We start from the raw sequence: 18,093 nt of genomic DNA, 5'->3' as shown, positions 1-18,093 counted from the left end.
GCCATCATCAAGGCTAAAGCAAGCTTCTCCAACGGCAAGTATCTCGACTCTGCTGGTAACAAAGTTTTGCTGACATAAAAAATTGGGAGGTGCTTGATTCCTTCAGCCCGGACCAGCACCGCACTGACTACATGCTGGGAGACGGCAAGGTAAAGGTAGAGTTCCTCACCCGGTTCTGGTGTAACCAACAGTGGCGGAGAAGACAGATATTCCTTGAGCTCGGCCAAAGCTCGGTCACATTCGTCGTCCCATGAGAACTTTGACTTTAATGCTTGAAAGAAAGGGCGGCAGCGATCTGATGACCGGCTTATAAATCGATTAAGCGCGGCGGCCATACCGGCCAGATGCTGCACGTCCTTAGCCGAGCTGGGCTGCTTCAACGCTTGCATGGCTCTGATCTGAGTAGGGTCTGCTTCGATGCCTCGGTTCATGACTAGGAATCCCAAAAATTTTTCGGATCCCACGCCAAAGGCACACTTTGAGGCGTTCAAGCGCAGCTTGTGCTTCTTTAGAATGGCAAACATCTCGGCTAAGTCGGACAAATGGTTTGCCTCATGTCGGCTTTTTACCACCATATCATCAATATAAGCTTCCATTGTCCGACCAAGCAAAGGAGCAAACATTTTGGTCACCATCCTCTGAAAGGTTGCCCCGACGTTTTTCAAACCAAATGGCATGACTCGGTAGCAGAAGAGTCCCCTTGGAGTCGTGAAAGAGGTGATCTCTCGGTCAGGCCCATGCATGGCGATCTGGTGATAGCCGCGGTACGCATCCAAGAAACTGAGCCTATTGTGTCCAGCCGTCAAGTCCACTAGCTGGTCTATGCGCGACAAATGGAAGCTGTCTTTGGGACAAGCTCGGTTGACTGTCTTGTAGTCGACACAAACTCGCCACTTCCCATTCTTCTTAGGCACCACTACTGTGTTGGAAATCCACCGAGGATAGTGCACTTCCTGAATTGCTCGTGCCTTAAGCAGGTTCTTTACCTCCTCAGCAACTACCTCGGCGTGATGCAACGCCGATCTCCTTGTTCGCTGGATGACTGGCTTTGCTCCAGGGAAAACATTGAGGTGATGGCAGATAAAACTTGGGTCGAGGCCAGGCATGTCGTAAGGCGACCATGCAAAGACTTCGATATTCGCCATCAAAAACTCAATCATCCCGGTCCTCTCTATGGCCGTGAGACTTGAACCGAGCAGGAAGAACTTGTCCGGCTGCTCGGTATCAATCCGCACTTCAACCAATTCTTCAACAGCCTTATCCTCGACCTTGGTGCCCACATCATCCAAGACACCCTGGTCCTCCGGTCCCTCGATCATTTGAACGAATCCTTTGGCAACCCGGCTTCCGTTGACCGCCATGAAGCACTGCTTGGACATGACCTGATCGCCCCAAATCTCCTCGATTGCCCCCATGGCCGAGGGGAATCTCATCACCTAGTGAAAAGTCGATGCTACAGCTTGCATGGCGTGTAACCATCCCCTTCCAAGGATAAGGTTGTACGTCGAAGCCACCTGTAGCACCCAAAACTCAACTTGTTTGACCACGGATCCCGCTTTGACCGGTAGGATAATCTTTCCCAAAGGTCACTCTGGTTGAGAGTTGAATCCGACCAGTGGCGAAGTTGCCAGAGCCAAGTCTGTCTCCCGGAGTTTAAGCTGCTTGAACGCATCATAGTACATGATCTCGACCGAGCTTCCCTGATCGATCAAGATCCGCTTAACATCAAAGTCCTTGATGCGTAGTGTTACCACTAGGGCATCGTTGTGCGGCGTCTGGATGCGCTCAAGATCCCTTGAGGTGAAACTAATCATGTCTTTTTCTTCAGTCTTCCCCCTTTTGATGGTGGGCTGTACCGACAAAACTTCCCTCATATGTTCTGCCTTTTTTATCATGCCCCGGAGTTCGCAAACTCGCTCTGGTTCCACGATGCCGTGGATGACATTGATAACTCCCTGCGGTGGTGCGTCTCGGTCATCCTGTCCCCTGGGATCGACCGCGGCCAGATTCGGCTTCACACCGCCATCAATGTAGAGGTCTAGGTGCCCGGCCGCGACGAGCTCTTCTAAGTGCTGCCTCAAAGGCAAACAATCCTCAGTCCGGTGGCCTCTCTCCCAGTGGAATGTGCAGCGGTACCGCGGATTGTAGCCCTTCTGTCCATCGCCCAACTTAGCAGGAAACCGGACATACTCCTCGTCTCGGATTTCACTAAGTATGCGATAAATTGGAATCTTGAAGACCGTGGTGATGCCAGTTCTTGCCTTCAACCTCATGTTGGCATCTGCAACGTCATCCCGGGCGTAGTCATCCCGGTCGTGCCGACGTCCTCTACCCCGGTTTTTACGGTTTGTGCCACGGTCTGATTCCTCTGCTCGGTCACTTGAGCGGCTGGACTCTTGCCTAATTGCGTGCACTTTGCCTGCTGTCTTCTTGTCTGTCCCTACCGGAGTAGTCTTCATGGTAGAAGCAGACGCGTCATCCTCTACTCGAATGTGTTCATTAATGCGTTGTATAAGTTGGCCCATGGAGGTCGGCTGGTGCATGGTAAGCGAGTCCCGCAGTCTATGTCCGACCGGGAGACCTCGCTTGTACTGTGTGATTGCAAGGTTGACCGGGCAATACAAGATTTCGTTGAAGGTTTCCCAGTACCTTGAGTTGTATGCCTTCAGTGTGTCGCACGGTTCCATCTTGACACTTAGCAAGTGATCGACTTCCTTTGGTGTTTTTGTGTTGGTTTTGAAGCGTGTAACAAACGCCTCGGCCAACTGATGCCACCTTTGTATGCTCCCTTCAGGCAACCGCTCGAACCACTTTAAGCCCAGCTCGCCCAAACTTGACGGGAAGATTAGGCACATAAGTCCGTCATTGCGCCTATGTCCGGCCATAACCTGTCGGAAGTGGCTCACATGCATGTATGGATCGGTTCTTCCGTCATAAAGTGTGAACTTAGGCTGGTGGAAGCCTGCCGGAAGTGGTGTTGTTTCAATTTCTAGGGAGAAAGGAGTGGCACTCAGCCTGGCCAAGTCCATATCTTCAAGGAGTGGCACTGCTTGGCGGGGCGGAGGCATTCCGACCTCCTCGCTGGCGTGAACCCCGTAAGATAGTCGCTGGAAAGCTGGTATTCTCTGGGCTTCACACTGGCGGGCCCGCTCCTTTAAGACCGCCCGTAAATCCTCTGACTGAGCGGAGTAAGAGTACCTCGACGTCGTCTCCGGACGTGAGGGTTTGTAGGTGCTGTCTTGCGCGCTAGACTTCCCTGCACCCACGTCGGAATCACTAACCTGGTAACTTCTGGTAATGGATATTGACTGAGTACGTCGATGACTCTGAACGGCGGGATGGGGTGCGCTCACTGTGGTCTCCCACTCCAACTACACCCTTCCCTTTGACATGCCGCTTGACATCTTCCATCTCCGCCGCCATTCGCCGGATGACAGCATCTTGATCCCTCAACTTGTTTTCCAGTCGCCTGGCGTGCGAGTCTCTCCTCCGCCGGTGACCGTCTGGACTCCGTGAATGTCCATGACTTCGTCCGCGCTTGTCCCGCGCGTCTCCTGACTGTCCGCCAGTGGGCGTTCCCAAGTCAGCCATTGGGTGGACAGCAGGAGGTCCCTCTCTCCTTCGGGTATACTCCGGGGTGGCTCCGTCGATGGCGGACAACGGAAACTTGTCGTTGTTCGCCATGGACGGCGATCAGATGAACCTGGAAGACAAGGTTTTGTCTGTCAAGCTTCCCACAGACGGCGCCAATTGTACGGGGAGCAAATATTCCGGCAAGCCCGTACTCCTTTCTTCCGAGCTCCGTCGATGTCCAATCACCTGCGAGCAAGTAACGGTGAGCTACCCGGCGGTGTGTGGCCGGAAAAACCCTCCGACGATCAAGTTAGCACACACCTTAGGACGGATAGAGAGAAAGGAGAGAGTGTTTGAGTGTAAGAATTCCTTACAGAGATGTTCGTGTGTCGCGTATGAGGGGCGCAGACATGCTTATATACCTTCTGAGCCCCATATCCACTCTCAGTCTTCTCTTGACACGTGGCTCTGCTATCCCATCTGTCAGCGTAAACCTTGCCGATCATCACCTAATCTCAACTGCCTGACTTCACAGCTGGAGCTCGGCAGTCGAGCTGCTCTACCACGGCCATGTCATGCTTCATAACCGGATAAACACATGGAGGACCGGGCTAGGCGGCATCCTGGCAGTGCCTAGCCCGGGTAACTCCTTGGGTCGGCCTTTCTGCCGGTCAAACAGTCTCCTCGGTTGACCACGCCTTTCCGGGCGCCGGTCACTCAGCTTGTCTGGCTTCAGCCATCCCCTGATCAGGCAGCTCGGTCCAACCAGGCGCTATCTAGCCGAGCTCCATCTTGGGCCGGGGTGACTCACACTTGGCCCAAGTTCTTCCCGGCTCAAGTTCTGGCAGCCCACTTCTTGGCGGATGGCCAATCATCTCGGCCCCATGCACCGTTGGGCTCTCAATCTGCTCGGCCGTTATTTCGGCCCAACTCCTGATCATAAATCACCCTCTCAATGACCTAGAATCTCTGTTTTGTCAGCCAGCCGTTGTGCCTCCGAGGAGGTTCCCTTTTATGAGCGGGTCAAGTCTAAATGGCTTATGTTTAAGACTTTGTCTTCTTTTTGGTATATAACAAGTTCTGTTCATCTGTACACTGGGCTAAGTCCCATTTTTGTTTTATCTGTATATGAGAGTGATGCACGACTAACGTATATATATATATGATGTCACATGTATGTTATTAAAGTTTAAAATTATCTGTCTCATTTATGTTTGCATAGCTCAATAGACTACGTATAATTTTTGTATATTTGCTTTTGCAGCCTCTAATTATATGTTATTTTGTTCAGAGGCCTTTGGTAATTCAAGGATTACTGGCCGGTTACAACACTAAACTTATAGGGGCAGGTTTGGGTTGTGACATTTAGTCTGCCTCAGTTTAGCTTTTATGCTCGTTAACTCAGTAGCTACTTTCATCTGGCCCACTGCTGCTCGCACAGCCATGAACCCTTGCACCACTGCCAATACTTCTATCTTTTTGGCCTGCTTTGCATGTATCAAGCCTTTGGCACAAGCACTTCATGCCATTTTGCCGCCACCACTCACTTTCTGCCCTTGCTATCTCTAATTGCGCCTTAAGGGGCTCTAAATCCATCATTGCACTCACTCCCTTGCCCAGCAAAGCAGCCACCAATGTCAGGGACTCCATCTGTGATGAACAGGAGGCTCTCATCAACTCAGCCTCCCCAAACCTAGAGATGTCCCTCACGGCGACATCTTCGGCGCTCTGTCTCCACTCACGCTGTCAGAGCCAAATTTACAAACTCTCCCCCTTTAGCAAGTGATCGACCAACCACTGCACTCAAGTGGTGAACGGCAGTGCCCTTGGTCCCCATGATTGGGCTTACTCCAGCATTACCTTCTTACGTTAGAAATGGGCACCTCCTTTCCACTTTATGCCTTGACAACCCTTCTCCTTCTGCTGAAGGGGCGCCCACTATTAGCTCAGTTTTACCTACACCTACTTCCTACCCTGGAAGGCGATCAACAATTTGCTCCACATACTCTTTCCCTTTAGTTCCCCCCAAGTCTACTATTTCCGCTGCTAGCGGGTCTGCCTCACCTCCTTCAGTTGTCATCCCAAGCCTTGTCACTCTCATCTCCTCCACTGCTGATTCTACCTCCCCTTTACTCCTTTTTGACTTCCTCCCATCCTTACGCTTCCTTGGCATCCTCATTTTCTTTAAGGCTCGGTCCACCTTTGCCTTGCTCATCTCCTTAATAGGATCCACAAGTGCTTTTAGCGGCACGAATGTTTCCCAATCTCGCTCTTCCAAGCCTTTGGGATGCTGGATGAACATCTTCGCAACCGACTTAAGAACGGGGCCTAACTCTTTCTCCTTGTACTTCTCCACAGTCACCAACACCCATTGGTCTTCCGCCTATTGGGTTTTTCTCATGGCCTCTACTTTTTCAAGAGCAGGATCTCCCTCGGCAGACTCAGGTCCTAATTTCAAGGCAAACAAGGCCGACAGCTTGATCAAGGCATCCCATCTAACCCCTTCTTTGTCTCTCCATTCCTTCACATGCCTCACTCTCCTATCTGCCGCTACGTTCAACTTTGGCTCCAATGACTTGGTAGGGGTCTCCCACATCGTCCAGACTCCCTCTCCACCATTCGCAAATACCATTTTGTTCGCCAACCCTTAATGGATGAAGGCAGCCCTGCCACCAACCTTTTTCCTGCCACTGTTTGCAAGGTCACCCATGTCTCCTGTTGACCCGACGCTTTATGGCACGAGAAAAACTAGTCCATTGATATCATTTCCCCATCGGTCGCCCGTGGCCACGAGATCGCACACACGAACAGGATCTTCCAGGCGTTCGTTATCAATTAGCCTAGAGCTACCTCCAATCGGTTCAACACGTCGATGGCTAGTTGTGGGAGCGGCAACCTCAAGCCCCCATAGAGCGCCTCTTTATACAGCGCGAACTCCATCGGTCTTGCGTCCGACGCCCTCTCCATTGCCGTTGAAAGTCTCAACTCCACATCTGTTGGAATATGGTATTTCTTGCATATTTCCTCCAAATTCTCTGCCTTTAGATTAGACCTGTCTGCCTTAGTATGCCAATGGTCAGGCACCACTTGGCTAATCGGCTAGGCGACTGAAATCATCGTCGGCGGAATGGGTTGGGATGGTCGCTCCGCCTTCATCTCTACCAACCTTTCTACTCTGTACTTTTTAACCAACACCACTCCGTCGTCCTCTCCCAACGCATCAAATGCCATGGCTGGAGCTTTTTCTTGTGCCATATCCTTTACGTTTCTATATATCGCTCTGGTTGCAGGGGTGAGAAAGTTCGTAATGTGAAAGAGTAGAGAATCAAACGAGATAAAAGAACTAAAGTCTGGAATGCGCTGGTTTTTTGCAATAAGGTAAGAAAATCGCACAAGCCCAAATGCCTAGAGTTTGCTTGTGTTCCAAGGATTGCGATTAAATTCTCTAGTTTGAAAATCCAAAAACGAGTTAAATAAAACCCCCGCCTTTTTGACATCTCTTATTACACAAACCCCTTCACTTCCTGCAAACAGTACGAAGTCCTTAATCAGGGGCCTAGATAGCCCCACATGTAAGGCCACGATTCCTCCTCTATCTCACTAATTCTCTTTCCTCTCCCCTGTCTATTCCACTTTACATCATCACGTGCATTTCTGCACCTTGAGCCCCGTGCACCATCAAAGCCATCAAGTCTTTTTTGACAGTCGGCTCCCTCAATGGTCAGCCACTTTGACGGTCGACCATCTTGATGGTCGACCACCATTACGGTCAGCCCCTTTAATGACCGACCACCATTACAGTCGGCCACCAACATAGTTGACCCTCCTAATGGTTGGCCACCTCGACGGCCGGTCATCCCGATGGTCGGCCATCCCAACGGTTGCCCACCTTCGCGCTTGGCTCTCTTGCCGAGCAGTTACCAAGACGATCGTCCACCCTCATCCCTCCTCACCTACCCCTCCTCTTACTTGCTTGATTTTATCTTTAACGACTTGAGGGATTGCCGTCAACTTTCTTATTCCCTTCATTGGACTAAAACTGCGCTCAAGAATGGGGGACTACTAATGGGAATGGCTCACAGGCCTAGGACAACCCAACCCACAACTGTCTTGGACGACCCAAACAGGCATTTAATTACGATCTAGTAGGTGAAACCTAACAGCAGGCCCATCGAGGAACCTACGTTGGCCCAGACCCTGTGACACTTTAACACTTATTAGGTAGGGAGTTAGCCACGTGGCAGACAAAGATCCTACAGAGTTATTGAGCCCAAGCATCAAGCATTAAACGAGACTGTCATGGCATTAAATGCAACAAGACTTCTCGCTCCTGAGTATGGTAAAACTGCCATAGCCAATGACGAGTAGACCCTAGACTTTCGGTTAATAAAACAGCTTGAATGGACAAGAAAATGATAAAGAAAAGATATAAGGAAGCTCGCGAAGAATGTTAACAACAAGAAGTAATACTCTTTCTCTCTTTCTAACTACTCTCTCTATCACTTCCAATCTAACTTGATCGTTGCTGTGTCCGTGGGGAGAAACCTCTCCAGTCTTGGAGCCTCCCCATCGAACCTTTTGCAAGCGCGCATTAAGAAGACGAAGGCTAGCAGACCTGTAAAATGCGTGAATCAGTCCGACCCATTCTCTATTGACCAAACTACATTATCCAAATTAATGGTAAATTTTATAAATTTTAATTATTAATATCATATATTTTTTCATAAATACTCAATTATTTTTTTAGAGTACAACTAATTTGTAATTTTTCCTTGATTTTTTGGATTAATAATTTTTTTGACATGAATAAAATCAACGGTTTCACATTATTATTACTAAGGTCATTTCTAACATTGTATCAAATCTTTCATCAAATTTAAATTTGATGAAAATGATGTTTCAACTGTTTTATCAAACTGATATTAAATGAAGGGAGCGGTATATTTTTTATCAAATTAAGAAGCGTTTAACCTTTTATCAAATTTCGCACAACCGGATTTTGGAATGAATTTGATAAAAATTTACTATTTTATCAAATATTGATAGAACAATCGACAAAATTGATGAAAATTATTAAAGTGCATCATATCAGATGATACTTTTTATCAAATTTTTATTCAAATTTAATGAAAAATTTGATAAAGCAGTGGCAATACTCTAATGCTAGTAATAAAATTTGAGTGTCCCAATGACGCCGTTCATGGTCGCGAGTCCAGCCACTCTTTCCCTCTTCTCGTGCCTTTTTGGTTGTCTCTCCGCGTTGCCATAGGTTGATCAAAGAATTTACATTATGTTTCGAAACTTCTGAGAGAAAAGAAAAGAAATGATTATTTAAGTTATAAGAGAGAAAAAAAAAGGGGATTGAATTGTGATTTTCCTTCTTCTTATTTGAATAAATAAGAAATAAAAAAAATAAAATGATTGTGATTTATCTCCTTCTTGTTTGGTTAGATTTCATAAGAAAAAAAAAAAGAAACTGTTTCATGTTATATTATTAAAATAACTTTTTTTATATTTTGTCAATCATTTTATTTCTTTTATTTTTACTGGGACAAAATTAGTATTATAAAAATATAATGGGTGTTTGGGAAGTGAGTTTTTATATAGGTTTTTTTAGTTGTAGGATATTATTAGATAAAAAATTTTTAGTATTTGGAAAAATAGTTGGATTTTTTTGTGATCGGATGTGATGTTTGTGAGAAAAAAAGTGAAATGATTATGAGATTGAATGTGATATTTTGTTTAGATTTATTTTTTTTGATTTTGCAAAACCTTTGTCTTTTAGTGAAAAAAATCAAAAAAAAATCTGAGAAACAAGTTCGCAAACACCACCATAAGAATCTATTAATTTTTTTTCCCTTCCAATCCCTTTATTTTTTAAAAAATTAAAAATAAAGATTATAAAAAAAATGAATTTCTCTTGACTTCCCTCAATTTCTCCCCCACTTAAATTACTCTCGAGTTAAATTAGTCAGACAAACAAAAAAAATACACATGTCACTCAATTTTTTTTTTTCTTCCTCCAAATCAATCAATCCAAGCATAGCGGTAAGGATATCAGAATCTCAGGCGAAAACCAAGGTTAGGTTAATAGTTGTTTCAGAGGTATATGCAGAGGGCCTGAGAGACAACAACGAACGAAGATCATGAATCAATGAAGATAGTGACTTACAACATTAACGGCCTCAGGCCTCGGGTCTCACAGTTCGGCTCTCTCCTTAAATTACTTAACTCTCTCGATGCCGATATCATCTGTTTTCAGGTCCCTTCATTCTCTCTCTCTCTCTCTCTCTCTCTCTCTCTCTCTCTCTATATGTGTATGTTGTTTGTGGCTTTGAATCTGTATTGATAATTCGTTTTTTTCTATATTTTATTTTAAAGGAGACGAAGTTATCGAGGAAGGATTTAACGGCGGATTTGATCGTCGCCGAAGGCTACGAGTGCTTCTTTTCCTGCACGCGCACGTCTGATAAAGGACGCATCTGCTACTCCGGTAAGGTGTTTGTGTAAATGCCTCAATGGCGCTCTGTGTGTGTACGTGTGTGCGCGCGCGCGCGTGAGAAATCAATAGGCTATATAATATATTGTGGTCCTTACTTTTATACTCAAAGTTACCTACGTTATTGCATTTCACTTTGCTGCGGGTGTTTTGGCATTAAGGCTGAGTAATCAATAGAATGAGTGAGATCCCGAATCCGCATTCAATGAAAAATGACGCATTGTGACTGATACTAACCCAGGTTAAGATGGTGTGTGAACAACTATTTGGAGAGTCATTTGTGATTTGTTATTTAGTGGATTCCTTGTCCCCCATTTTTCTTTTGTATTTCTCTTCTTATTCCCTTTTCATAATATTTCTTTGTTGCCAATAAACAAAAATCACTTATTTATTTATTTTCATTTAAGTTTTCTATGGCCAAATGATAAGTATATTCATCTTTAATCTCACACATTGAGTTTTCAATCACTGAACCCTTTTGACATAGCATCTCAGCAACCACCTCATACCATTGGGCCAATAAGTAATTGGTAAAACTGCTTGGGGTTCATCCAATGCAAGAATATAATTTTTTGCTGTTAGGTTGTTGACACCGGACATTGGTATATGAATGGAAGTTTTTGATTACTGATGTGTTTATTGTAGGGACTATCTTTTGTATGTATAAAAAAAATAATAATTTTTTAATTTTAACACAGGTGTTGCAACATTTTGTCGAGTAAAGTCGGCATTTTTGAGCAATGAAGTGGCTTTGCCAGTTGCAGCCGAGGAAGGCTTTACTGGGGTGCTGGAACGTTCAAAAGGGTCAAGAAGTGGAGAAGATGAAAGACCTGGAAAAGCAGAGGGCCTTGAGGAATTCACAAAGGAGGAGCTTCTTAAGGTTGACGGTGAGGGGCGATGCGTCATAACAGACCATGGCCATTTTGGTGAGTTTGACATACTGTTCAATGTGTTCATTAATGAAACAAAAGTGGATGAACCTCAAAATAATCATGTTCTTTGCTAGGAATCTCATTTCTGCCCTGAGTTCAGCTTTCATTAGTATTAACTATAGTCTACGATGTGTTATAATTTTGCATATTGTATTCCTTTTCATTTAATTAATTCATCCGAAGGGCATTGTCTGCTTCAAAAATTATTTTCTTCCAAATTTCCATACAGTTTTACATAGGGACTAACATTGGGAGTCTGACAGTGCTTTTCAATATCTATGGGCCTCGAGCAGAAAGTGATGATACAGAGAGGATCCAGTTTAAGCTCACCTTTTTTACGATCTTACAGGTATCCCATTTATGTTCCTTATTTGATTAGATAGTTTGGTGTAAAACATTATTGTGAATTATGAATTTTCCTATACATATATGCATGGAGGACTGAGTTACATTTTGTGCATTGTGTAAACATTTTCTTGTCCAGCTATGCAGCAAATGACAATAGGAAAGGCAGACAATACCTTTACGGTCAATCCTTTTTTTTTTTTTCAATTTCACACAAGTCACATAATTTATCTTAGAAACACTAAAATCTCAGTTCTTTAGGATAAAAAAAATGTTATTTGGGGATGTTGGTTGTCCACACCTGCACCTTGGGTGGCGCGTTTTCTACCCATTTTTTGATTGGATCATCTCAATTCCTGAGAATATATCTTGGTTAGGTAAGAAGGAAAGTTTCTAAATTTCCAAAAAATTCCATTTAGAATTAAGGTGGAGACAGTGAAAATGTCTGATGGTGGATATCAAGGGTTGCTTGCAGCTCAACTCAACGCTGGATAATTGTGGTTGTACTAGTAATTCTGGAAGTCTAGTTATCATACTTTTTTAGGTTCTTACTTGTCTCTTTTGCAGCATCAAATAAGGAAACTATGTAGAATTATAATATTCACCAAGCATTTTGCTTCATGTTGTTGGGTAACTTTGGTTGATATTAGTAAACTTTGCTGTAGAAAAGATGGGAGTTTCTCCTGCATCAAGGAAGAAGGATATTCGTTGTTGGAGATCTCAACATTGCTCCTGCTGCTATAGATAGCTGTAATCCAAGACCAGACTTTGACAAGAACAAGTGAGCTGCTGACAATTTTCTTAAAGAGTGATTGTTAAATTAGCACATATACTCATGTGTGGAGGGCACATAAGTGATGTTCCTTCTCCCTCTACCTTTGATCTTAAACGTTGTTTTACTTGCCAAAGTCAATTTTAAAGTTTAATGTATTATTGTGACCTGGCTTGTAGGTTCAGGAGATGGTTTAAATCCATACTAGTGGAAAACGGCGGCTATTTCTTTGATGTTTTTAGAGCAAAACATCCTGAGAGGTTATGCATCATGCTTGATTTGTTAGATATGTTAATTGATAAAAAAAGATCATGAGTTCTGTACATTGTGCAGTTTTTAGTTTGAATTTGACTGAATTTTGTTTCAATTTTGTTGAATGAACCTCACATTAATTAATTTTAATGCACATTGTTGTTAATTGGGGATTCCAGTCTTTCTTTGTTTTTCTGTTCTTATTGGTACTTCCATGATATACCAATTATTTTTCCTTTCAACCTAATGATCTTCTCAAATTAATTTGTTCAGTCATATATGCTTTATGCTTTGAGATTTACTATATTTGCCTTAATTTTGCATATCCTTTATTCTACAGGAGAGAAGCATACACTCACTGGTCACAGACCACTGGGGCTGAAGAATTCAATTATGGAGCTAGGATAGACCATATTCTCAGTGCTGGATCATGTTTACATGACGATGATGGCCAGAAAGGTCATAATTTTTTGAATTGCCATGTGAAAGACTGTGACATAATGATGCAGTTTAAACGATGGAGGCCTGGAAGTTCACCTAGGTAAAAGTTAGAGCTCTGTATTTAAATAAAGTAATTCGATATAATGGCAGTACTGAGTGATTGGAATAATATGTTGACCAAATCTCTCTCTCTCTCTCTCTCTCTCTCTCTCTCCATGTGCATTTACCCCTATATATGTTTCCCCCATTGGCATATATTATACTTTTATGCATGTATTTTCTTGTCTTCTGTGTCATCCGGTCTTTGCTGTTCCCCCATGGTATCCATGTTATGACATGGTGAGGGTATGGACATTCGTTCAACACACGGAACCAGATCCTGTTTTGATGGAAGAAGAAGATGAAGCTCAGTATTTAGATGCCATAGAAGAGAAGATTTTTTCACTGATCATGCAGGGAGCGGATTAAAATCCCCTTTTTTTACTGCATCCCATGTAATTTCAATTATATTGCTCAAGAACATTAGCACCATATGTTATGTTATTTTACAAAATTTCAAGGTGCATCGAATCCATGCACCATCTCCAACTTTGGCACAATACCGATAAATGTAAATTTATCCCACCTCAACTCTTTCATTGAATTGTTTATTATTGCTATTTTTAGACGGAAGAGGTTTGAGGCATCAAGCCTTATGTGTCTTCAATTGAAAGTAATTAAGATTAGGTACAGTTGACTATAAAGGTTCTACTCAAGTTATATGATTATAAATGTAGCATCTCTCTTGGCATGTGCATAGCTTGCACATCCAAAGCTTGAATCCTCTAGATCTGAGATGCACACACTTTTTACCATGCAAGGGCATCATTCTTATGCTTTTTATTTTGCATGTTCAAACCAAACATATATTGTAGTCAGTCTCAGCCCGTGAATCTGTTTGCACTCTTAACTCAACATTGTGCTTCCTCAGTCATTATTATTAATATTATTGTTTATAATTAACATTTTTTTTGGCTTTTGTGTGTAATTCGGGGGAAAGAGTTTGGGGGTGATATTATGTATAGAAGAGGGGACACTTATAGTTTAACCAGACTGAACAAACTATTGATAATTTTCTCCTATTCTGGGAATTGTTAGAACTGCTTTTCATCCTAGGTCATTTAGGGATTATTGAGTGGATTGAACCTTATGGTTTACGTATTTGATATATATGTGTTTTGTTTGGTGGGTACCTGGTTGTGATGAGTGCGGGCTAAATGCACAAATAACAAACTTGACTGAAGTATTCAGAAGTAAAATTTTGCGGGTTTTCTCCAGTTCTCTCTGTCAAGTGATAATGGTTTTGCATCCATGCTAACAATCAGACACAAAATCCTGTCCTTTTGTACTTGTCTATATGAAAGGAGAGGATGTAATTTCACTTGCTGCTCTGTCCGCAGGTGGAAAGGAGGGAGAAACATCAAATTGGAAGGTTCTGATCATGTTCCTGTATATATGAGTTTGGTGGAAATCCCAGATATTCTGCAGCATAGTACTCCCTCTTTGTCTGCTAGATATGCTCCAGAAGTTCGTGGGTTCCAGCAGACTATTGGTGCGAGAAGATTATTTATCCTTTCTAAAGATAATATACTTGTCTATAGCATCTGTAGATTCCACACACACACACACACAAAATATGCTGACTTGCATACCAAAATGTCTCCCTTTAGATTTAGAAGTGGCATGTACTTGCACATTATTAAATTGATGGAAGCGAGTATTTGGTTGAAACTTATATCTCACGTCTATCTATTGCTTTTCTGATGGGCTAAAAGGTTTTTGATATTTGACATAATGAATTGATTTTGATGGTAGACAATTCGTTGAATATACAAGTAACCTGCTGTTTTTCCCTTAACGGGAATAAATTTTATAATTTTCTTCCAAATTTGTAAATTTATATCATCATGAATAATGTTGGAGTATCAAAAGTTACACATGACAAGATTATACTGGTGAAAAATTATATAGAAAGATCAGTAGTTAGAATAATTGATAATAAATTTTTAAGTTTGTGGAATAATTCATGTAAGTGAACAATTAGTTGGCATGAAGTGTTGACTATTTGATTCCAAAAATCAGACAACCTGCTATGGCATGGAGAACTGCACATAGATTTTTCTCATGTGGAGGTAATTTGGGTGATCTGATCTCACTGTCAGAGCACAGTTGCAAAGTTGCCACATGTTACCATTGTTAAAAGATTTATCAAATGATGTTTTGCATTAGTTATGTTTTCTTGCTCATAAATGTGATATGGTGTCTTAGACTAGTGGAAAAAATAAAAAGAAAAAACCAAACCCAAACAAAAACCCATTTCATATTTTTATATTTTTTATTTTTTTACTTTGCAAGTCTTGGATTATAAGGTTGTACTTGGATCATGGATTTGGGTGGAGATTTGGAACAGGTGAGAGAAATGGAAAAAAAAGAAGCTTTTATTTTATTCACATTTCCCTCGTCTTTTCATTTCCCTTTCCAAATTTCATTCAAACATAGCCTAAGAGTGCTAAAAATTATTCCATTATGTTTCCCTTGTGATTGAACTGTCCTACTCGCTCTATTAAGTTTACCAAGCTAATAGCCTTTTGCAGTGTCAGTGTTGATGAAAAGACAAGTACCGGAGCAAGTTAAGACAGATGAAGTGTCAAATTCATTTTCACTGGAAAATATTACAGTCGGGAGTTGCATTGAGAGTGTGAAAAGATCATCTTATGACTGCAGTGTACCTGGCTCACCCTTACAAGGAAGTTTTCATTCTTCAAGCCTTGAACCTAAAGCTATCATTCAAAGAACAGATGATCTCCCTGGAGGTTCTTCTAATGAGACTGCTCATGCTAAGATGACTGCATTTGGAAGTGGCCCTGTTAACTCAATACCTGGCACAGAAATCAGGAAAAAAGCAAGACAAAGTCAATGGTCACAACTCTCACTGAAATCATTTTTTCAGAAAAGTTCGACATCTGGAGTTGGTAATGACAACAACTCTCCGGATGTCTCAAAGTCTGATCAGTCATTGAATGAAACTTTCATTGGTGATCAGGAAAGCAATAGTCCTGAGCAGTCTCAGTTGAATGATTGTGCAACTACTCAGGATCAAGGTAACCCAAATGCCTGTTGCTCTGCAGAGGCGGAGAAGAGTAATGTTGCTTTACTAGAGTGGCAAAGGATTCGACAACTCATGCAGAGCAGCGTACCCCTTTGCAAAGGCCACCGTGAACCATGTGTTTCTCGGGTTGTGAAGAAAGCAGGCCCTAGTCTTGGCCGCAGATTTTATGTCTGTGCTCGTGCTGAGGTATTTTGTGCCCACATTCAATTTAGTTCAGCAATCTGTTTGTATATCCTCCGTGTTACTCATTATATGGTCAAGTTAATTTTGTGAGACTGCCAATTCTTTGGAGAGTTGAGATATTTTTTAGATATTAGTTCGGTGCTGGAATGTGAGCATATCACTCTAGAGGTTCTAGACTCATATGACTTGTAAACTTAAGTGGAAAGAAGTTTTGCTGAAGCCTTTTGGTATATGTTCATTATTTTGTTAGTAAATTTAATCTGATACAGTTGATTAGTCGATATGTTCCATCCATCTTAACTTCTTTGTTGTAGTTTCATGGATACTTTATGATAACACTTGTTTAGCACTGCTTTGTGAGGTGCAAAGAGCCTCCAGAAATTTCCCTCATTTCTATTCAAATTATTATAAAAACAGGAATTTATACTTCCTATTTATTATGCATAATTTGCTTTTCTTTTAGTTTACATGTTTAGCCCATTTTTTAGTTCTAGATCTTTAGACAGGTTGCATTAGTCTTTGCATGTGAACAACGCACCGGGAGATGGCATGGAATTTACAAACTGATCAGAATCGTTTTCTTTGCTGATCTTTTTACAGGGCCCTGCATCTAATCCTGAATCAAATTGCGGCTATTTTAAGTGGGCTGCTTCTAAACCCAAGGGCCAAAGATGACAGAAATTGCTGATAAGTGATTAGCATTTCTAGTCAGGGCTGAGGTTTTTTCCATGTGATGTCAAGCCATCCATTTGCTGCATTTCTGGAGTGTAAATCTCTGCTGTTTTGCAGTCTCGAAGTTCAATGCCTTGTAAAGTATGTAGCTTTCCTTTGAAGCTTAATCCCTATCAGTTTCTTCAACAAATGTTTCCTGCTTTTTGTTTGCTCTCCAGCAGTGGTTGCATTGCATCGGTAGAGAAAGTTGGGCATTAGCCAGCAACATCATCGTCGTTTCAGGATCATGAATGTTGCTATGCTTCTTTAGTTTTTTAGTTTTTTTTTTTTTTTGGCCAAGCAATGTAATCTATGTTTCCCTTCACCTTAAAATCAGCTTGTCATGTCCCTTGAGTCTTACTGATTAAGAAAATGTGATCAACTTTTTTAATATGGTTCAATCTAGTGCCATATTGTTAGCCATGTTTCCCATAAACACTGCATTCAGGCACCAACCTCAGGTTACCGTATTGTGAGCTCGTGAGAGCATGTTCTGAATTTATTTTAATCATCTAAACCCTATAATATGAACGGTTTTGATCAGTAAAATATGGTTGGAACAAATCTCATGGGGTGTGACAGCACGGGTGTTATCACAACACCCACCCCGAATCCACTATTAACCTAAATATGAGAGTTGTATGCAGGTTGGTTTGGGTTAGGGAAAAATTTAACATTGAATTGAATTTTTAATTTTGTCAGTTGAGGAATCTAAACCGAGTGCACACTACAGTTCAATTTTATTAGTTTTTATAGTTTAATGTAAATGAGAGATTTTCAAGAGGTTTCAAGGGTCCTGTAAAATTCTATAGAATTTCACATCTTGAATAAATGAAGATAGGTTGTGAAAATGTTTTGTAAATGTCTCTTTTCCTAATTTTTATGACAAAAATATACCGTGTCATTTTTTTATATACTAAAAAATTTAGTATATAAAAAGGGGGGTAAATTACATTTTGACCCTTTTATGTTTAGTCATTTTCTTACTTTGGCTCTTGATTTTTTTTTTTTTTTCTCTTCTTCTTCACATTTTGATCTTTCATGTGTCAAAATTTTATAATTTACTTCTAAACCTAACTTTTGTTTAAAATTAGAGAAACAATGATTTATATTTCTATGCAATGAAAACACCCTATGACCATGCAAAATTATTCATCTACTATCTACAATTAATGTAGATGTAGATTCTATATAATAGAAAAAGGAAAAATAAATAAATAAAACATTCTTTACTTTC

The 18,093-nt window shown here is 41.8% G+C and overlaps 1 protein-coding gene across 4 annotated transcripts; it reads left to right on the top strand.

Moving 5' to 3' along the window:
- The first annotated feature begins 9,517 nt into the window (after positions 1 to 9,517).
- On the top strand, positions 9,518 to 17,292 carry LOC114305455 (endonuclease/exonuclease/phosphatase family protein). 4 transcript variants are annotated; one of them, XR_014342513.1, is made up of 10 exons: positions 9,518 to 9,835; positions 9,955 to 10,066; positions 10,771 to 10,998; positions 11,268 to 11,353; positions 12,015 to 12,130; positions 12,301 to 12,381; positions 12,714 to 12,914; positions 14,254 to 14,405; positions 15,448 to 16,390; positions 16,746 to 17,292. XR_014342513.1 is itself a non-coding variant. In XM_082892139.1 (10 exons), the coding sequence occupies exons 1-10, from the start codon at positions 9,728 to 9,730 to the stop codon at positions 16,818 to 16,820; spliced, it is 1,860 nt and encodes a 619-aa protein (XP_082748265.1). In that variant the 5' UTR covers positions 9,518 to 9,727; the 3' UTR covers positions 16,821 to 17,292. The 4 variants fall into 4 exon arrangements, 2 of the variants coding, with proteins under 2 accessions (XP_082748265.1, XP_028106346.2); XM_082892139.1 differs by having other exon boundaries at positions 15,448 to 16,148; XR_014342514.1 differs by having other exon boundaries at positions 9,568 to 9,835; positions 11,298 to 11,353.
- Positions 17,293 to 18,093: the final 801 nt, after the last annotated feature.

The sequence above is a fragment of the Camellia sinensis genome, chromosome 1, assembly GCF_055761805.1.
Source record: "Camellia sinensis isolate YWXY chromosome 1, ASM5576180v1, whole genome shotgun sequence".
NCBI classification, from domain to species: Eukaryota; Viridiplantae; Streptophyta; class Magnoliopsida; order Ericales; family Theaceae; genus Camellia; species Camellia sinensis.
This window is presented reverse-complemented; position numbering and strand designations above follow the sequence as displayed.